We start from the raw sequence: 18,121 nt of genomic DNA, 5'->3' as shown, positions 1-18,121 counted from the left end.
ACTAATGTTTGAGGAATGTCAGACATTATGTGTCTAAGGTCAACAAAAAAGCCTATCTAGAATAGCAATGTACAGTTTAATATGGGAAACACTGAAAAAAATAAACATCATTAAACTGTCTTTCTATAAACACAGTCGCATTATCCAATAAAAGTAGAAACCTACACTAAAAGGCAAACAAATAAATAAATTAACTATAACCTTTCAAGGACACTTTCCCTTTACCCCCATCAGGTAGATGAATAATCAGTTTTATCTGAGTAAGATATAACTCAGATCCTTAGCTTTAAACTTTTCAGATGTGAAATTTAGCTTTGTGATTTGCAAATTATAGAGTCCCCAGAAATATAAAGTAAAAGTCAGGCTTAAAATAATCTAATTTAGCCAGTAGTCCAGACTCCCCCAGGAAGTTAAAGCTATACAGAAGAAACATCACAACTTATCAGAAATGCGGACATTTTCTCTCTAAATCTACAAGTTTGATTACACTAGTGGTCATATAAAAATGAGAAGTTTAAATCAAGACACATTAAGTTTGCTAGCTTTTTTCCTTTTTGTTGCAGTAGGGAAGGAAGGAGTCAAGGTATAAGACCAAAAAAAAAAAAAAAAAAAAAAAAAATCAATGAATAAATATTTATTAAGCAACTATCAGGTGCCAGTCACTGAGAAAGAGGCAAAGAAAGCTCCCTCTCTTTAAGGATGTCATCAACTTTGAATCTTAAAATCATTTCTAAAAGGCCTCTTTCTCAATGAGGCAATGTGTATAGCAAGTATGGCAGTTACACCTGAAAAAGAATTTTTTTTTTCTTCAAGAGGAAATTCCAGATGGTTTTGCCTCACAAAGATTTGGAGGTTGGTATTTTTTGTTTTTAAGTACAACCATAAAGTCTTTATTCTTCCATCTTTCTATTAAAAACACAAGTGGAAAACTCAGAACTTTAATCTTTTCAAAACCCAAATTAAGAATGCAAGCTGTCCAAAAACATAATTTTCTTAGCTAAATGAGTAGTGAAATTCTGCAAAAATACTGAGCCCAAGTTTTTTGACTAAGTGTTTTATTTAACAAGAGCCAAATCTTGGATAAAATCATTAATTTGTTTTTACATTCCCTTCACAAAATTTAACAATGCTTGGCAAACAGTAGGTGCTTAATGTTAATTGATTTGAATCAACTATATGTGTGTGTATGTATATACATGTATACATACACACACATCTATGGTACAGGAGGAAAGGGAGGTAGTTGGGAACTTAAAATGTAACAAAAAATAAATTAAACGAGACTTTTGGGAGGAGATTTTTTAAAAGGGTACTCAGACTGGGAGAAATCTAGAAAGATTTGTACAAAGTGATTTTGAATGAAGCAAACAGAACCAGGAGAACTATGTGTTTATATAAGTGTGCTGGTATTTTTTTTAAGTCCTATTCACTTATGACAAGAAGATTCCAGTCATAGGAAGGGGAAGGAAGGACTGAAAAGCACACAATCAGGAGATCAACCTGGTCCCCAGCCCCAGGGGCTCCAAAGAGATTATCATCACACCCTAGGGCCTGTTAAAGCAGGGAATCACAGAAATAGCTGATACCTGCTAAAGACAAATTTCAAGGAGAAAAAACCTTTGAGGATGCTTGTAGCAAGGGCATGGGTCAAACCTGTCAGATCAGCCCCTGGGTAGGTACTTAATACATACTTTGGAATAGACAGAAAGATTCCCAGTAAGGCATTTAATAATTTGGTAAGCAAAGGATACATTCTAGGTTCTACCTGGAACCAGGATCTCCCCTGCCTATGCCAATAATCTATTGCTCAGTTTTAACAATTTCCCCTACAGAGTACCAAAGAGATTTTTAATACTCACTATTAATCAAATATTATAAAAAGTAACTGAAAAACATTTTTTTTCTTAATTTAACTTTTAGGCCAAAGGCAAACCATAATTCTGTACTATGAACATACACACACTATTTTACTGTGCCTAGTACATATATATATATATATATATATATATATATATATATATATATATATATATATATATACACACACACACACATATATATATTTCATTAAATATTTTAAAAAATTTTATTTTAAAGATTCAACTTCATTTTTTTGTTATGTTTTAAGTTCCAAACTCTTTTTCTGGAGATAGATAGCATCTTCCTTCATAGGTTCTTTGTAGTTGATTTAAGTATTTATACTTATAATAACCAGAATTTATATTTCTATTATATATTTATAATAATAATCAGAATGGCTTATTCATTCACAGTTCTTCAAACAATACTGCTGTTCATTTCACTCTTCATTATTTCATTCAAATCTTTCCATTTTTTCTAAACTCAATCTGCTCATCACTTTTTATTAATTATTTTTAAATTTTGAGTTCAAATTTTCTCTTTCCCTCTCAGTTCCCCCACGAGGGCTAACAATTTATCAAATTGCATTTTTTATAAACACCATGCAACCTCTTATAAGATATTTAGAAACTTATCATTTAAAGCTTTACTACTTTGCTGAAACTCTGGTTTTCCATTTAATAATAAAACTCAGTGAGTTTTTCAACTCACTTTCATACTAGAATCTTACTAAAAACAATTAATTTCTAACTTCTATGGAAAGGAATTTGGTTACATAACCCTTTACCCCCTATTCTTTGGGTGAACAAATACAAAAGTGGTAGAAACTACAATCCTTGTTGAATAAAGATATTTGTTATCAACAGAGACTAGGTGACACCAGTCTACAAGAACAGTCAAAGGAAGTCAACAAGGGAGAATGAAAGGTCCCAAATGGTTGTTGAGTTTTTTATTTAAGATCCCTAGCTTTAGAGCTAGAAGGGACTTTAAAAGGCGTCTGTTTTAGTCTCTTCTTTTTGTAAATGAGGAAAATGAGACCCAGAAAAATTTAAATAACTTACTTGCCCATTGTCACAAAGTAAAAGTCATGATTTGAACCCATGTCCTTTGTCTCCAAATACAGCACTCTTTTCACTGTTCCTCACCTGCATCCTTTCACTGGTTGACTTTCTCTTGCTGTTTCTTATATGCTGATTAAATGGTAGATGATAAACTATACTGAAAATTAAGATTCTATTCTTTTCCATTAATGTTTCCCAAGGTAATTAAAGTATCGAGCAGGTCATAAAGTAAGTAATAAAATATAAGGGAAACTCTGAGGTTTTACTTTAAATCCTTGTGATTAGCAAAGCTGATTAAAAAAAAGGAAAATGACAATTGGTGGAGAGGGGAACAGGTATATTGATGTATTGTAGATGGAGTTATGAACTGAGTCAATCATTCTGGAAAGCAATTTGGAACTATGTTCAAAAAGTTACTAGATCGTATACATCTTTTGACCTGGAGATATCATAAAGAAATTTTTAAAAGGGGAAAAGGATTCAGATGCACAAATACGTTTATAACAATTATTTCTACAATGAAAAAGAATTGGAAACTAATTCCCATCAATCAGGGTACGACTAAACAAATTATGACATATGAATGTACTACAACACTGCTATGTCATAAAGAATGATAAAGGGACTATTTCAGAAAAATTTGAGGGGCAGCTAAGTGGTGCAGTAGATAGAGCCCCATCCCTGAAGTCAGAAAGACATGAGTTCAAATCTGGCCTCAGACACTTAATACTTCCTAGTTGTTGGGCAAGTCACTTAACCCCAATTGCCTCAGCAAAATTTAAAAAAAAAATCTGAGATGAACGGACACAGAGGGAAGTGAACAGAACCAGACCATTTCATACAATTCATTTTATACAATTTTAAAGACAAACAACTTTGATAGATGTAGGAACTGTAAGCAATGAAAAGATGCTCAGTCACATAAGTGGTGACAGAATTTTAATCCAAGTCTTCAGACTCTGAATCCACTTGAAGTATAATGGCTTTTTCCACTGTGTTTCTATACCACAATCATCCCTCCAAAAGAGATCATTAGTACTATGTAGGAGATGGTCCAAACTATTTCTCTCTCTCTTTCCCATAATTACCACTCCTCTCTCTATAAACCATCTGAGGTGTGGGATCTAATAAATTATGCATCTATATGCAGATTATACAATAGACCAAACATTTAATTTTACATGATGGTACCAAGTCTGAGATCTCACAGGTAAATTACTCAGATGCTGCAAAGGTACAAATTGCTTTATTTTAATATATGCCATATATCTGTCACTGTACAATATCTTAGTAAATGGGACAGAAGAAACTCAAACCATCTCTATCAAGGAGTCCCCTCTCAAACCTTTTTTGAAATATAATCTCAGCATCAACAAAACCTCCTCTTATAGCAGCTTCTGGACGACAGAATTTATAAAAATGGTGACCCTGTAAAGAACTGGGATTAGCAAGCAATACTGCATCACAAAAGATCCTTTGTTCTTAATGAATGAATACAGAGAAAAGCATTTGTAGGGGCTTCCTCCTAATAAAATATTGTCAGACAATTAGGTCTGAGACAGAGAACCATATGCAAAATGTCATCTTATCATACATAAGTGATAAGAAATGAGCATACCAAGACCTTTCCATATGAAACGGAAATTGATTACAATGACTGAAATAGCAATTGTGGTACAAAGATAGTAGCTGAATGAATCATCGGTTAGACAAAGATCAGGGCAAAAGTCTAGTTTATAGGGGTTGTGTATAAGTGTTTTTAAATTTTATCTAACTTATCCAAGGTAACAATATAAAGTCTGACTTTTCCATTAAAAAAAAAATTCAGATGACATTCTCCAATCTTATTTTTTTTAAATCAATTTTTGGATCAAGAGAGGAAAAACAATTTTTACTTAAAAAAAAAATTGAAGTATATTCATGAGTCTTTCCAATCTCTTTTATTTTATTAAATTTTGCTGCTTTTATAAAGATGGCTCCAAGATGGGTTTCTTAGTTCTAACTCCCTTTGTCAAAAGAAACCTTTTAAAAAATTGCATTTATATTTAATGGTCACTATCTCTGCCCTCTCCTATTCTAGATACATCCATTCTTTCTCCTGTATTCTATATTCTAAGGCTGAAAATTTGCTCCTCTTTTTTCTTTCTTACTAGTATTTTATTTTTCCAGTTACATGTAGTTTTCAACATTCATTTTTGTAAGATTTTGAGTTCCAAATTATCCCCCCTCCCTTATAATACCTCTTTTTTTAACTTGTTCATTTCTCCGACTGAATTCTCTTGTTTTTGTTCTTTTTCTATTAGAAAAAGATCGTCATTTTGTCTCCCGCACCCATAGCCCTCTTCATTCTGTTTTTAAATGACCAACTCACCCCTAGCATCACAGAATTACAGTAAAGCATTTTAGAATTGGAAGCTTCTTTGGAAATCAGGCAGTCCAACCTCTTAATCTTAAACACAAAAGAATTGAGGCCCAGAAGCTTAACAGCTTTGTCCAAAGTCATACAATCAGCCAAGTAATGGCAGGGCTGAGTTTCTGTCTAGGGCTTTTATTACCAACCTTCTATTACTGTCAATCACATATTAATTCACATGTGCCTTCTTCAGGCTCCCAATCTCTTCCACGGTTTCTCTTTTACTTATATTTTTATGTCTTCATTTCATTCCTCCCACCATTTTAACAATTCTTTCCCATTTGTCTCTCTGTCCCTGCTCTTGTCTTCCTCATCCCCCAAGTCTCCAATTCACTACTTCTACACAAATCCTACCTGTCTTCCTTTGAGACAATCAAGCAAGCAAGACAAAAGAATTCATTAAATATTTACTATGTGTCAGGCACTGTGCTAAGTGTTTTACAACTATCTCATGTGATCCTCACAATAACCCTGAGAGGAGGTACAATTATAGTCCCCATTTTACAGTTAAGGAAACACTGGGCCCTGAAATGGAATTTGAAATGTCTACAGGCAATATAGCTCTGTAGGTCAGTTTAGTCCCAGCAAAAACAAATGAAGGGGAATGATATATAATCATCCTGGAAAGACAGGGTAGAACTAGATTGTAAAAGGTTTTGAATGCCAAACAAGAGTTGCTATTTTATCCAAAGGGCAACAGGGCACTGATTTTTCCCTTTCTGCATCAGTTTTCTCCCAACAGTCCAATTTTCCCTCTTTATCTCCTTAGGTTTTTCTAATATTTATATTCCTCTTATGCCTTTTTAACTTTTATACTTAAATTCTTCTTTTTTTTAAACTATGACTTTTGCTCTTCTTTTTGCCTTTCCCTCTTCTATTTAATCTTTTCCTTTCCCAAGTTGAAGAGCATTTTTGACATTATAAAAGAGAAACAGTGTTAAAAAAAATATTTAGGCAAATTAAAAGAGGAAATCCATTTTTTAAAAAATATATATTTGGTTGATCAGTGAGTTCAACAGAATCAAAAATAAAATCACATCAGTACAAAAAAGCCAACACAGAATTTTAGATGATTCTGCAATATGAGTCACATTATAAGATCATTTAAGTTAGGGAAAGAAAATGAGAGAAGGGACAGCGGAGAAGAGAGGGAAAAGAGGAGGGGAGAGAGTAGAAAGGAGAAATGAGAAGTGGAAGGGTAGAAGGAGAGGGGATAAAAAAGAGGAGAGGGAAACATAGGGGAGTTAGGGGAGGGAGGAACATAACTTCTCTTTCCTCCTCACCGCCCAAATTTCTCTGGCATTCTAAAATGTCTGGGATATTTAGTCTACATTTTTAAACCAATCTTTGTGTCTAAGCTCCATCACTATATTTCAAACGCCAAAGTTCTTTGCAGTTAAGTCACTTTAGAAGACAGTGCTCTTACTTCATCTATCTAATCTAATAGTGGGACATACTACAGTAGGTAGTGTGAAGTCTGTGGAAAGAACACTAAATTTGGATTCAAAAGGCTGAGGTTCAAATCCTGCTTCAGTTGCTTTGCTACTTGTATGACTTTGAGTATAAGTTGTTCTCTCTGGGACTATAGTTTCCTCAACTATAAAATGAATAGGTAAAGAGTTGAACTAGGAAGATAGCTAGGTGACACAGTGGATAGAGCACCAGCCCTCAAGTCAAGAGGACCTGAGTTCAAATATGAACTCAGATTCTTAACACTTCCTAGCTGTGTGACCCTGGGCAAGTCACTTAACTCCAATTGCCTCAGCAAAAAAATAATATAAAAAATAAAGAGTTGAACTAGATGGTCTTGGTCTCTTCCATCTTTAAATCTATGATTCTATATACACTAGACTAAACCTGGGAGGGAGGGGAGAGAGGGGTGGGGGAAGAATGTGCTAAATAACATGCACAAGATCAGTCCCAAAAGAATTAATATATTAACAGAAACTTATGATAGATGTTCTTGGCAGGAGGGGGGATTAAAAAAAAATCTTATTAAAGGCTAAAAGTGTTTCTGGACACCCCTTTTCTTAAAAGACCTAAGCAGATATTTACATTACCAGAGGCAGCAACAACTGAGGGGAGCCTAATTCATTCATTAATGAGATCCTTCTAGCCTCTCCCTAGGTTAAAGAAGTAAAGAAGCAACCAAAGTAGGTGGTTTTACTTCAGGACAGAGTAGTCACATCAAAACACAAAAACAAGCAAAAATACATAGGACTATGCAAAGAGCAAAAATCCCCTGAACACTAACCTATCTACCTCCTATCTCATCTCCATTTGCTTCCATAAAACAATTTTATTAAAATTGGAAAAGGAAGAACGGCATTGCTTTTGATAAGATAATCCAAAGAACTACCAATGGTGAAGTCTGTTTTTATTTATCATAAATAAATTATTAACTCTTATTAGAAAGCCCAGAATACATTAGGTTATAAATATCAATAGTAATAAAGACCAGTTCACAGACCAATTCTCTCCTAAGGCTCTACATTTTTAAGATAAATATTTATTTAATATATACTTCTAATTAATAGATTTTTAAAAACACTTTTAAATTTTATTTCAGTGGTGTATGTGAAGGAAAATGAATAGATTTGATAGCAGGAAAACTTTAAAGATTCTACTAGAAAACATGATAAAGTACAATTATTTTATAATTCATTGGATAAATTTCCTATTCAGCTATAAAGTACATTACGTTTATTAAATTTGCAATCTATTGAATTAAGATTTCAGGATATTCTTTATAGCTCTATCTACTATTTGAGCTAGGGAAGTATAGATATGAAATATTTCGCATAATGCCAGGCAATCAAACTAGTGGTTGGTTTGTTGAACTGTTTTGTTCTCTCTTTTTTAATCTTTGTTGCAAATATGATTTACTAGGGAAGGGATGGGGATTATTATATTCAGAAATATATTTTGTAATGTAAAAAAAAAAAAGGCATTAATTTTTGAAGACTGCTTTCCACTCCCTTACTGCTTTCCTCAATAAGCTTGTTAAATTCCTTTAAAACAACTCTTTCACCTAATCACTTAAAATAGACTTCTAGAATGTAATATGCTTCATGCTCTCAGGAAATTAGAATATAAAGAAAATACTTTAGAATCTGGTCACCAAGTTCCCCATAGTGGGGAATGAGGTAATATGGAATGAGGGATAATGATGCTATATTGTCCAAATTTACAAAGGAAAGCAGAAGTTCAACATTTCCCAAATAGGAAAAAATTTCCCCTTGATTCTAAAGAATCTCAGGCACTACTAATGCTCAAAAGAACTTAAAACTATGCATACACAGACTTTTGGGAATCTGTTTATAATGCCAAGAAAATGAAATATTTCTAGTAAAATGCAGTATGACAATAATACAAGCACAAATTTTAAAACCTTCCTCTTTATATTCATGAAGGATAAAGTATCTGGATTTCATAATCTCCCACCAAGGACTTTGACTCCTATTATTCTGTTAGCATCCCTTAACTCTAAAATGTTTTTTGAAAAAATCCTTAAGAAATTAACTGTAATGCTTTATTTTTGAAACAGACCACCTTCAGAATAAAAATTATTTGGAAACACAGCTAGAAGTAGTAAATAAATATTCTCTATCATAATAGATAAATATTTTCAAAGTTTTCCTACATCTTAAACATCAATTATTAAATAATTTTCAATATTAAGTGAACCTTTATATATAGATTTTGAGAGAAGTATTAACTTCACACAGGAATCACAATGTTCAGATTCTTGATTTGAAACCACAGTGAAAATTCTAAATTTGGAGTTGGGAGGAGGATGCTTATAAAAGTCTGGAATCAAAATTTCTCTCTTTAGATAAGCAGATAGATAGTTGATTCTTTATTGAGACAGATAATCTATCTCAATAGACAATTGGAAAACATTTCTATTAAGTACCTATGTGCCACTCAAATACAAAAATGAGCAGACTACATTCTAATAATTACATCATTTTCAGTGTTTCCTCTATTTACTTAATATGTATGTATATATATGTGTGTGTGTGCATATATATATAGATACACACACACACACACACACACACACACACACACACACACACACATTTATATATGCTACAGGCAGAAATGAGCTCAGTGATTAGCCTCAGAAAACTAGAAATTGGTTGAAAAGGGATCTCCAAACCGTGGAGTGGAATGTGCTCCTTGTTTATCTTCTCCTACTTTCCTGGCTTCCTTTATGACTCAACTAGAATCCTTTCTACATAAAACCTTTCGTAATTCCTCCTAATTCTAGTGCCTTCTTTCTCTTACTTATTTCCTATTTATCCTGTATATGGTCTGCTTGTACAAATTTGTTTGCTTGTGGTCTCCTCCATGAGATTGTGAGCTTCCAGGGGAGGGGAGGGGGGGAATTGTCTTTTTGCCTCTGTATACCTATGGTTTAGCCCAGTGCCTGGCCTACAGTAGACACTTAATAAATTCTTACTAGGCCAAGTAAAGCAAATAAAAAAAATTTAATTTTAAGCAGAGTACTCATTTTATGAACTGAGTTTGAAGGAATCATTGCACCAATTAAACATCTACATAGAGATATAGGGCAAAAAGCTAAAAACAATGGTGAAGTTTAGAAAAGGGAGAAAGAAAAGTAATGAGGAAGGAAAGTTTATAAGATTATTTTTTTCTTATGCCCCATATGAGATTTCCAGCCTCTTTTGCCTTTGAGTCCTGCAACTGACTCCTTGGAGAGAGAAATTGAAATCAGGGCATACTTTTCTTAGTCTTAACCAGTCTTGCTCTGGTTTAAGATCTATTCTTCTTTCTTCCTTTCCCTCCAAATTCAATTTAGTTTTATTTCAAATAACAACAATGACATTCCTGATTATTCTAATCTGCCCTTTGGTTTCAAAATAGTGACCATAAAGATACTTCACAGTTTCAAGTTCACATCTATCTCATCAGTGGATGTTTTTGGAACAGTCCTGGAATCTGATAAAGGTACAAGAAGTCTGTAAGAACTTAATTTAGCTATTCATATCTTTTTAAATCAAATGATCTCACTACCAGGCTTATATCCCAAGGAGGAGATGACAGAACGGAAGGTCCCATATGTAACAAAATATATGTAATAATGTTTATTACAAATGAAATTTAAAAAAAAATAAACCAATATAAATGATAAATATGAGGAATTCAAGAAATGTGGAAAGATTTGCATGAACTGAACACAAAAAGCAGAACTAGGGGAATAAGGTACATAAATGACTATGATATTATAAGTGAAAATACCAAAAGACAAACCAAAATTCAGGTCATATGCAATAGCATCAAATCTTAGTTCTGGAAAATTAATGATAAAAATGCACTTTTCTGCTAGTCGATGGTGAGAGGTAATAGAGTTAAATTGCAGATAGTGCATATACTGTACAATGTATTTACCGCATCCAATTGTTTTGCCAGTATTTTCTAAGACACAATTCTAAAATAAATTTTAAGTATGTGTGTGCATATTTGTGTGTTAGCAGAGATGGTGGTGAAAGAGGTTGGAAATCAGAGAAGAAAATAGAAACTAAATGCAAAGGACCTCTTCACCAATGTCCAGTTAAAGAGGGAGGAGAAAGAGGAGAAAGAAAGGGAATAAGAGAAGAAAAGTACCAAGACCCAAGAGAGATTTTAAACTGTCTATATTTTAGTAGATAAGTCTTAGAATTGCCTATTCAAGGTCATGAAACTTGGTTACAGGCTGGATTTGAACCTAGCTTTTCCTGTTTATCCCTCTCCCCCCAAATTCAGGCTGATTCTGGTGTGACTAATAGTCAATAATTTGTTTAATTCTAAGCAGGCTGACTTTTGGAAAACCAAAGAGGCACATTTTTGACCTCCCACTCCCCTCAATAGTACAGAGAAAAAAATCTTGCATTTATTCCAAAGTAATTTAGGGGGAAAGAATGAAAAAAAAGATATTGATAGGCATAATACTTATCAAGCTTCAAATTAGCCTTAACTAAACACATACACCTTTTTAATATTATCACTTACAGAAGGAATAAAAAAAAAAAAAAAAAAAGGCTGTCAGTATCCAGGCAGTACCAGAGAGACAAAGTAATATCAATTGCTCACATTCTAATGTCAAACAAATGCCTTTGTAACTGAATCTGACTAAAATAACCAGAGGTTAGAAGATAAAAAATCAAAAGACTTCAATTTTAGGTATAGTTTTGCCAAAAGCTTGCTATGTGACCTTGGATAAATCATTTTTTTTTTCTCTTTGGCTTCATTTGCAAAAAAATGAATGAGCTGGATTAGATAATCTTCTAGTTTTGAAATTCAATGATTCAGTGAATTCTGTAATTACTTAAAAGAAAAAGAAACTGGTGTTGAATAGAAAATTTCAAAGGTAAGTCAAACACTTCAAAACTAAAAAGCAAAGCAGCCATCTCTTTAGCCTTTTAGAGATAACTCACTTTTTAAAGTTTTTCTTACCTGGGCTATGTAAAGAGATAAAAAACAAAAACCAAAAAAAACCTTTAGTCCCTTAAATCTTTAGGCCAGGAAGACAATACCCTTTTCAGTTCTTTCACAACACAGTTTCAGAGGTTGGTTACAATAGTTTTTGTTTGTACCCTACAAGGTTTGCAAATATATGACCCCTATAAGAAGTAGAGAATAGAGAGGGAGGAAAGAAAATAGGTCAGCTTAACCTGGAAAGTAGCAAAGAAACAGTGTTTATAAAAATAAGGCAGTTTGGGACTTCCCATGATCATAGAACAACAAATAGCAGATTGTGTACTGAAAGTACATTACTGGAGCTCAGAAAAGTATGATGGACGATAAAACATTGTCCTGACCTGTTGAATTTTTTTTCTCAGACAATGCTTTTAGCTATTTCTGTGACTCCTAGATATTCATCTCAACATAAATAATGTATATCTGTTTAGGATAGCATCATCCTACTTGATTTAATTTCAATTGTATTTAAAGTGGGAAATTACTTTTTTAAGAGATGGCTATATATAAAATGTATATATGTCAGCTGTTTGAATGATTCGATGTGGATATGTAGGCACAATAATTAAAAATACTTTGGTTTAGTTGAAAAGGAACAGTTAAAGTCAAGTTCACAGTTAAACCTAAAACATTTAAATGTATCTATTCTTATATTAAAAACTTCTTTGTCCCATCCTACCAAAAAAAAAAAAAAATTCGTATCTAGCAAAGGAATCCTAATTTAAAAAGAAACGGACAGTATTGTTGGACCTTTGTTGAAAGCCTGTATAAAGACTACCTAATAGAAATATTACACTTCCAATTGAATTTTTGTTAGCCATGAAAGGCAGGTAGTAGATTAGGGAAAGCAAGATCATCCATCACCCACTAGGGACCTCAATGGTCTTTCAGACTACCTCTGAAAATGGTTCAATTGAAATTCATTAAAAAATGTGGGTGTTTTATGTGCTCCAATGCAGATCCAAATCTACACTAAAAATTTTCAAATAATTCCTGTCTTCAAAGGAAAAACTCTGAGACTAATTTTTCTCTACTACAGTAAGTGGAAAAATGCATAATCAAAATAGATGGTCTATAGAAGTCATTTTCAGACTAAAGATACTTGAAAAGAAAAGCTATAAGGAGTTGTGATACCAGTCTCCTGAGTATTAATTAGTAACACTAATCTGCATATAGGAAGAAAAAAAATCTACTTTTATGACAGGAACACCCACAAAATGTTAGCTTCTTTTGGTCCTCAGAGAGAACAAATGCAGAGGACTCCCTTCCCCCCTTATCACCAGCAAAATGTTCAATTTGGATCATCAAGTATCAACTGCTTGCTTGCTAATATGGATTATGTAAGGGAAAACTCTACCAATTCAAGAAAGATTTGTAACTGTCTATAATTTAGTAAATGTTATGATGACAGCTTTTCAGGATAATTAGTTTTCTTTTTAATCCTATGTATTTTACTTTATGCATTTAAAAACATTCAGAGATGAAGTCCATAGACTTCATTCTCCAGACTGCCCAAATCCATGTTTAAAAAAAAAAAAAAAATTAGGAATCCTCAAATAGAGTAAACTAGAGTAAAACCATGCCTGCCATTAAAAAAAAAATTAATAATCTATTAAGGGGGAAAATGAGGAAGTGAGTAGAGTTCTTGCTAGAATTTCTATTCCATTCCAAAGGCTCTACTCTTGCTCATCTAGTCCTTTCATTGATTCCTCCTCTACCTCCTCTCCCTCCCTCTCCCTCCCCACCCCGCTCCCGCCACCACACTCCCTCCCCCCATCAAATCACAATTTTAAAAAAATATTTTATTTTAGAAGGAATCATCTCTCTTGACCTATCCCTGTGAATAATGTTTTCCCAGATGTGTTCTCAATAGGAAATTATATCAAAGAGGTCAGTTTTCTGACATCTACTAAGTCACAGCATAAGTAATTCCAGGGCAATTTAATCAGACTGATAGTTATTAAGCATTAAAAATGAAAGACAAAAGTGGACCACTTGTTTGTTTTGTAGAAAATGTGAAGGGGAAAGGACATAAATCATTTATGTAGCATGTACTATGTGCCAGGCATTGTGCTAAGTGCTTTTTAACAAATATCTCATTTGGTCCCTTCAACAACATTTTAAGAGAGTTGGCTATTAGTATGCTTTTTTCGGTTGAGGAAACTGAGGCAAGCATAGTGAATAGCCCAGGGACACACAACTGAGTACTTCAGGTCTTCCTGATTCTAAACTCAGCATGCTATGTGTGAGTTGGAAGGTTTTGTCCAGCATGAAACCTATGTTCCTATGAACTGAACAATGTTAGTTGTATTAAAGTTAGACTTTCCAGAGAAACTTTTAACAGAATAAAATTTCAATCCTGAAAACTCTTAAGTTGGAAAAAAAAAAAGGGGGGGTTTAAAACCAAATTTAAATCCCCATGTATCTCATGATACTTAAAATCCCCAAAGTATAGTTTCCCCACTGCATTTCAAAAATGAACTAATTTATCCACTTTTTAAAAACATTGATCATTGGAGAAAATCATGATCTTGTTTCTACTTTTCTTGTATAGTTCAGATTACTGATTAAACCACCCCCTTGTGGCAAAGCACAATAAGGCACATAAGCCTTGGTAAGAAGTGACAAGTCATACATGGACAATTATGGACATTTCCAATACTTTGTAGGAAAAGCAAGACAAGCCAGCCCTCTCAGACAAAGGAAGTAAAAAAGATCTCAACATATATGAAGTCAATACAATCTCTATGCTGCAAAAAGTATAGTTCAAACGCATCCCACTGTACACACCAAAACCTTAAAGAATATTCCCCCACTGAGGTACTGTCTCCTTTTACAATTCAAATCCATTTCTAAATTGGTATATAGATGGGAATACTGCTTTTGTTAATGTCATTTCAGTCTAGTCTGACTTTTCAAGATCCATTTGAGCATTTCTTGGCTAAAATATTACAAGTGGTTTGCCATTTCTTTCTCCAGCTCATTTGACAGATGAGAAAACTAAGACCAAAAGAGTGAAATGACTTGCCCAGAATCATACAACTAATAAGTAACTGAGGCTATATGAACTCAGAAAGATGAGTTTTGCTGACTCTAGCCCTGGCATTCTATCTGCTAACAGTCCAACAATTCAGTCAGACCTTAGTGACTTAGAAGGGGCCTCATAAAAGGGACTGGAATTCTACTGCAATCTGTTAGAGAAAGACTTCTCTTCAAGGTGACTTTAAATTACAAAGAAAAAGACAGAAGCTTAATTCAATTTCAGATCCTTGATCTCAAATGACCTACTTCAGATTATTTTGAATTCCTTCTTCCTATGAATTTCATGGATTCAATTCACCATTTAAAGAAACAAAGAAAAAAGGACATTAGGATGCAGTGCTTCAGAAGCCAGGAATGCAATTTTTAAAATGCAGAAGCCAGAAGAATAGTCCCAAAGAAGTTTCTGAACAATAAACTGGTCCCAATTATAGTAGTGTTCAAAATGTGAATTTTCATGGTGGACCAGAACCCTCAGTGTAGAGTTTAGTAGGTAAAATAGCATAATCTTAGTTCCTTGATGTTTCTGTTTCAACACATAAAGACACAACAGAAGGAGACTCTGTATGTTTTTTACTTTCCCCTTAAAAAAAAAAAAATCTATCTTTCAAATACCATTGTCTAAGCGCTTCGTTCAAGGTCACTTTCATTTAAATAAGTAGATGAATAGACAGATAAATCAAGATAAATAAAATATATAAAACCACAAAGTTTCCAACATGGAACCTGTTGGGCATCCAAAGTAATTAGACGGAAATGATAAAACTGCATTACTTACTGGTTTCGGCATTTTCAGTTCTTGATTTGTTCCTTAATATCCCTCCAAACAAAGTTTTCATGCAAGGAGCTCTCTTCTTTCCCTAAAGTGAAAGAAAGTCCCGTTTACAAAGGAAAGAAGGCCTTCCTTCTCCCACAGACAAACTACAGGGATCTGAAGTCTGTCCCAAGACTGCTGGGGTTTTTAAAAAACAGGCCCAACAGGGGAACTGGGGATGAGTCACCAGACCAGTAATTATGGAGGAACTCCACCGTTTTTTTTTTTGTTTTTTTTTTTTTAATGCCTCACCCAAGAAGAGAGGAAAAGCCCAGCCTTCACCAAGGAAGGTCATTTACTCAACCACACCCATAAAATCAAAAGTACCAAAAATTAAAAGAAAATACAAGTTAATATTTTAAAAAACCAAACAAACCAAAAGTACCCTCAGACAATCTCTCCAGACCCAAGGGAAGAATCACTGAATCAAAGGGGGGAGGGAGGAAGGAAAGATGAAAAAGGGGGCAGGTTGAGAGAAAAAATAATCAGCGGTGTGCCAACCTGTTGCCCGCTCTTTGTCTGGCTCTAGGGCAACTATGTCAAAGCGGCTTTCTCTAAGGACCCTGGAGAAAGGCAAGGCCAGGTGTAGGCTTGCTTTTGTCAAGGTTCCCAAGGAGTGCGGTCCCACGTCTGGAGGGATAAAACTCAACTCTCCTCCGCGGGGAGGGGAAGGAGAAAGCAGGAGAGGGAGGGACTGAAAGGAGGAGGACAGACGGGGATTTTTAAAGTAAGTCTTTCGTTTTCAAGGCAGCTTAGTCACTTTCTTAGTTTCACTTCAACCAACGACCGTTTGTCCAAGGATTTAAATCACAACAAATCCCTTAAGAAACAATTTTTGAAGCAGACTCCTAGGAAAGGTAAAATATGGGAGACTGAAGGGAGGAGAGAAGACAGGGACGGACAGATGGACGTCCTGGGCACTGAAAGCCAAAATGTTGTGAAGTCCGGCAGCTGGGAGGAAGAAGATGAATGGGGAGGCAGATAAACAAATATTTAACATAAATAGCATAAATAACGCTAACAAATAAATGTTAACTTTTTTTTTTAAAAGAGGTGGTGGTGGTAAAGTATCTAAAGTAGGCATTAAGAGGAAGCGCCAATAATACCCCCCCAAAAAAAAAAATCCGATGTAACCTGTAATTTATTTAGGTCAAACAGAAGGTGGCGTCTACAAGAACTTTCCACGCCAAAGGCACGCGGCTGGACTTTGTCCGGGAGCCCACGGAGTCACTATTCAGAAGACCCCCGGCCGGGGGTGGGGGGTAAATGGATTGGAGAGTTTATGAAAAAGAAAAGAAAGCTAAATGAGGACCCCGATCACTCGCGAAAGCTGGGTTCGGTCCCAAAGGTCGGAAGGTCGGGAGGAGCTGGCAGCGGCCGCAGGGCAGCAAGGAAGAGGGCACTCTCCGGCGTGTCCCCCTACAATGGGCGTGGGGACACTTTGGAAGATGGTGACTCCCCCATCCCGCCCAGTTCCATTCACTCCACTCCCGGAGGGTAACTGCCAATCCCAGCAACACCTGTCGCCAGGGCTCTCTCCCACAGAGCGAGAAAGGGAGCAGTCCCAGCGATGCGCAGGGTCCGGGCTCATCCCCCCGACTCGCCCACCCTCCCACTCCGCCGCCGCCCGGGAGTAAAGCGGGCAGCAGTCCTACCCGCGTAATGCAAGCTCAGCCCTCGCTCCTCCGTCCCGCAGGCAGTCAGTGGGCTAGTGCGCCTCTCGGACCTCCCGCTCCGGCTCCTCGGCTCCCTAAGACCGGGGGCAGGTTGGCTGGAGGGAGGGCGGGTGGATGCGAGTACCGGGCCCCGCCCCGCCCCGCCCCGCCCCTCTCTCCTGGTGTGTGCGCGCGTGCATGTGCGGGCAATATGGCTGCTGACTCTGGGCCAGCTCTCTCCCTCCCTCCCTCTCTCTTTCACCCTCCTCCCGCGCTCTCCTTTCTCTCCTACACCCTTCCCTCCCCCTTCTCTCCTCCCTCACACAAACAACTCCCTGTGTTCCTCTGGCTCGGGCAGTTCTCACTCACCTCCTCCTCCCTCCCAGTAAATCTCTGAAACTCTGGGAGAGATTTCCCCCTCCTTCCCTCCCTCCTTTCCCTTCTTTCTTTTCAAGGCCGCCTTTGCTTCTTCCCTAGGCTTTGTCCCAATTGCTGTCCCCACATCCCCAAGAACTTTTTACTGGGTTTATGTCAAACTATTACCCCCCCTTTTTTTTTTTAAGACTTAACCCCTAAGGGAGAGCCAAGATACATTCGTATTGTTCAGTGTGAGATATTCTGTATCATCCAGAGCACAGCCAAGTCCCAGGAAAATCCTGAAAGTTGTTACATTGTTATTCACTCTTTAGTCTTTGTTGCTGTGGTTCTCCGGCCCGAAGTGACGGCTCTCCGCACTCCACCCCCACCCACCTCCCTACATGACTAATGATGCACTAGAGTTCTGGGAATTTGT

General features: G+C 35.8%; 1 protein-coding gene across 3 annotated transcripts in view; it reads right to left on the bottom strand.

The window, feature by feature from the left end:
* Window positions 1–17,465, bottom strand: part of EZR (ezrin) — a 67,649-nt gene extending 50,184 nt beyond the window's left edge. For 2 of the 3 annotated variants that reach the window (XM_074309411.1, XM_074309412.1), the window contains exons 1-2: window positions 17,329–17,465; window positions 15,638–15,719 (exon numbers count right to left, since the gene is read on the bottom strand). In XM_074309411.1, the coding sequence (XP_074165512.1) occupies window positions 15,638–15,649 (12 nt within the window). In that variant the 5' untranslated portion in view covers window positions 15,650–15,719; window positions 17,329–17,465. Of the gene's footprint in view, window positions 1–15,637; window positions 15,720–16,174; window positions 16,301–17,328 lie in introns of those variants that run through there. The other variant, XM_074309413.1, reaches the window with a different exon arrangement.
* Between the last annotated feature and the right edge of the window lie 656 nt (window positions 17,466–18,121).

This window comes from Sminthopsis crassicaudata, chromosome 4 (assembly GCF_048593235.1).
Source record: "Sminthopsis crassicaudata isolate SCR6 chromosome 4, ASM4859323v1, whole genome shotgun sequence".
In the NCBI taxonomy this organism is placed as follows: Eukaryota; Metazoa; Chordata; class Mammalia; order Dasyuromorphia; family Dasyuridae; genus Sminthopsis; species Sminthopsis crassicaudata.
Note: the sequence above shows the minus strand (reverse complement) of the source record. Positions and strands in the feature narration are given on the sequence as shown.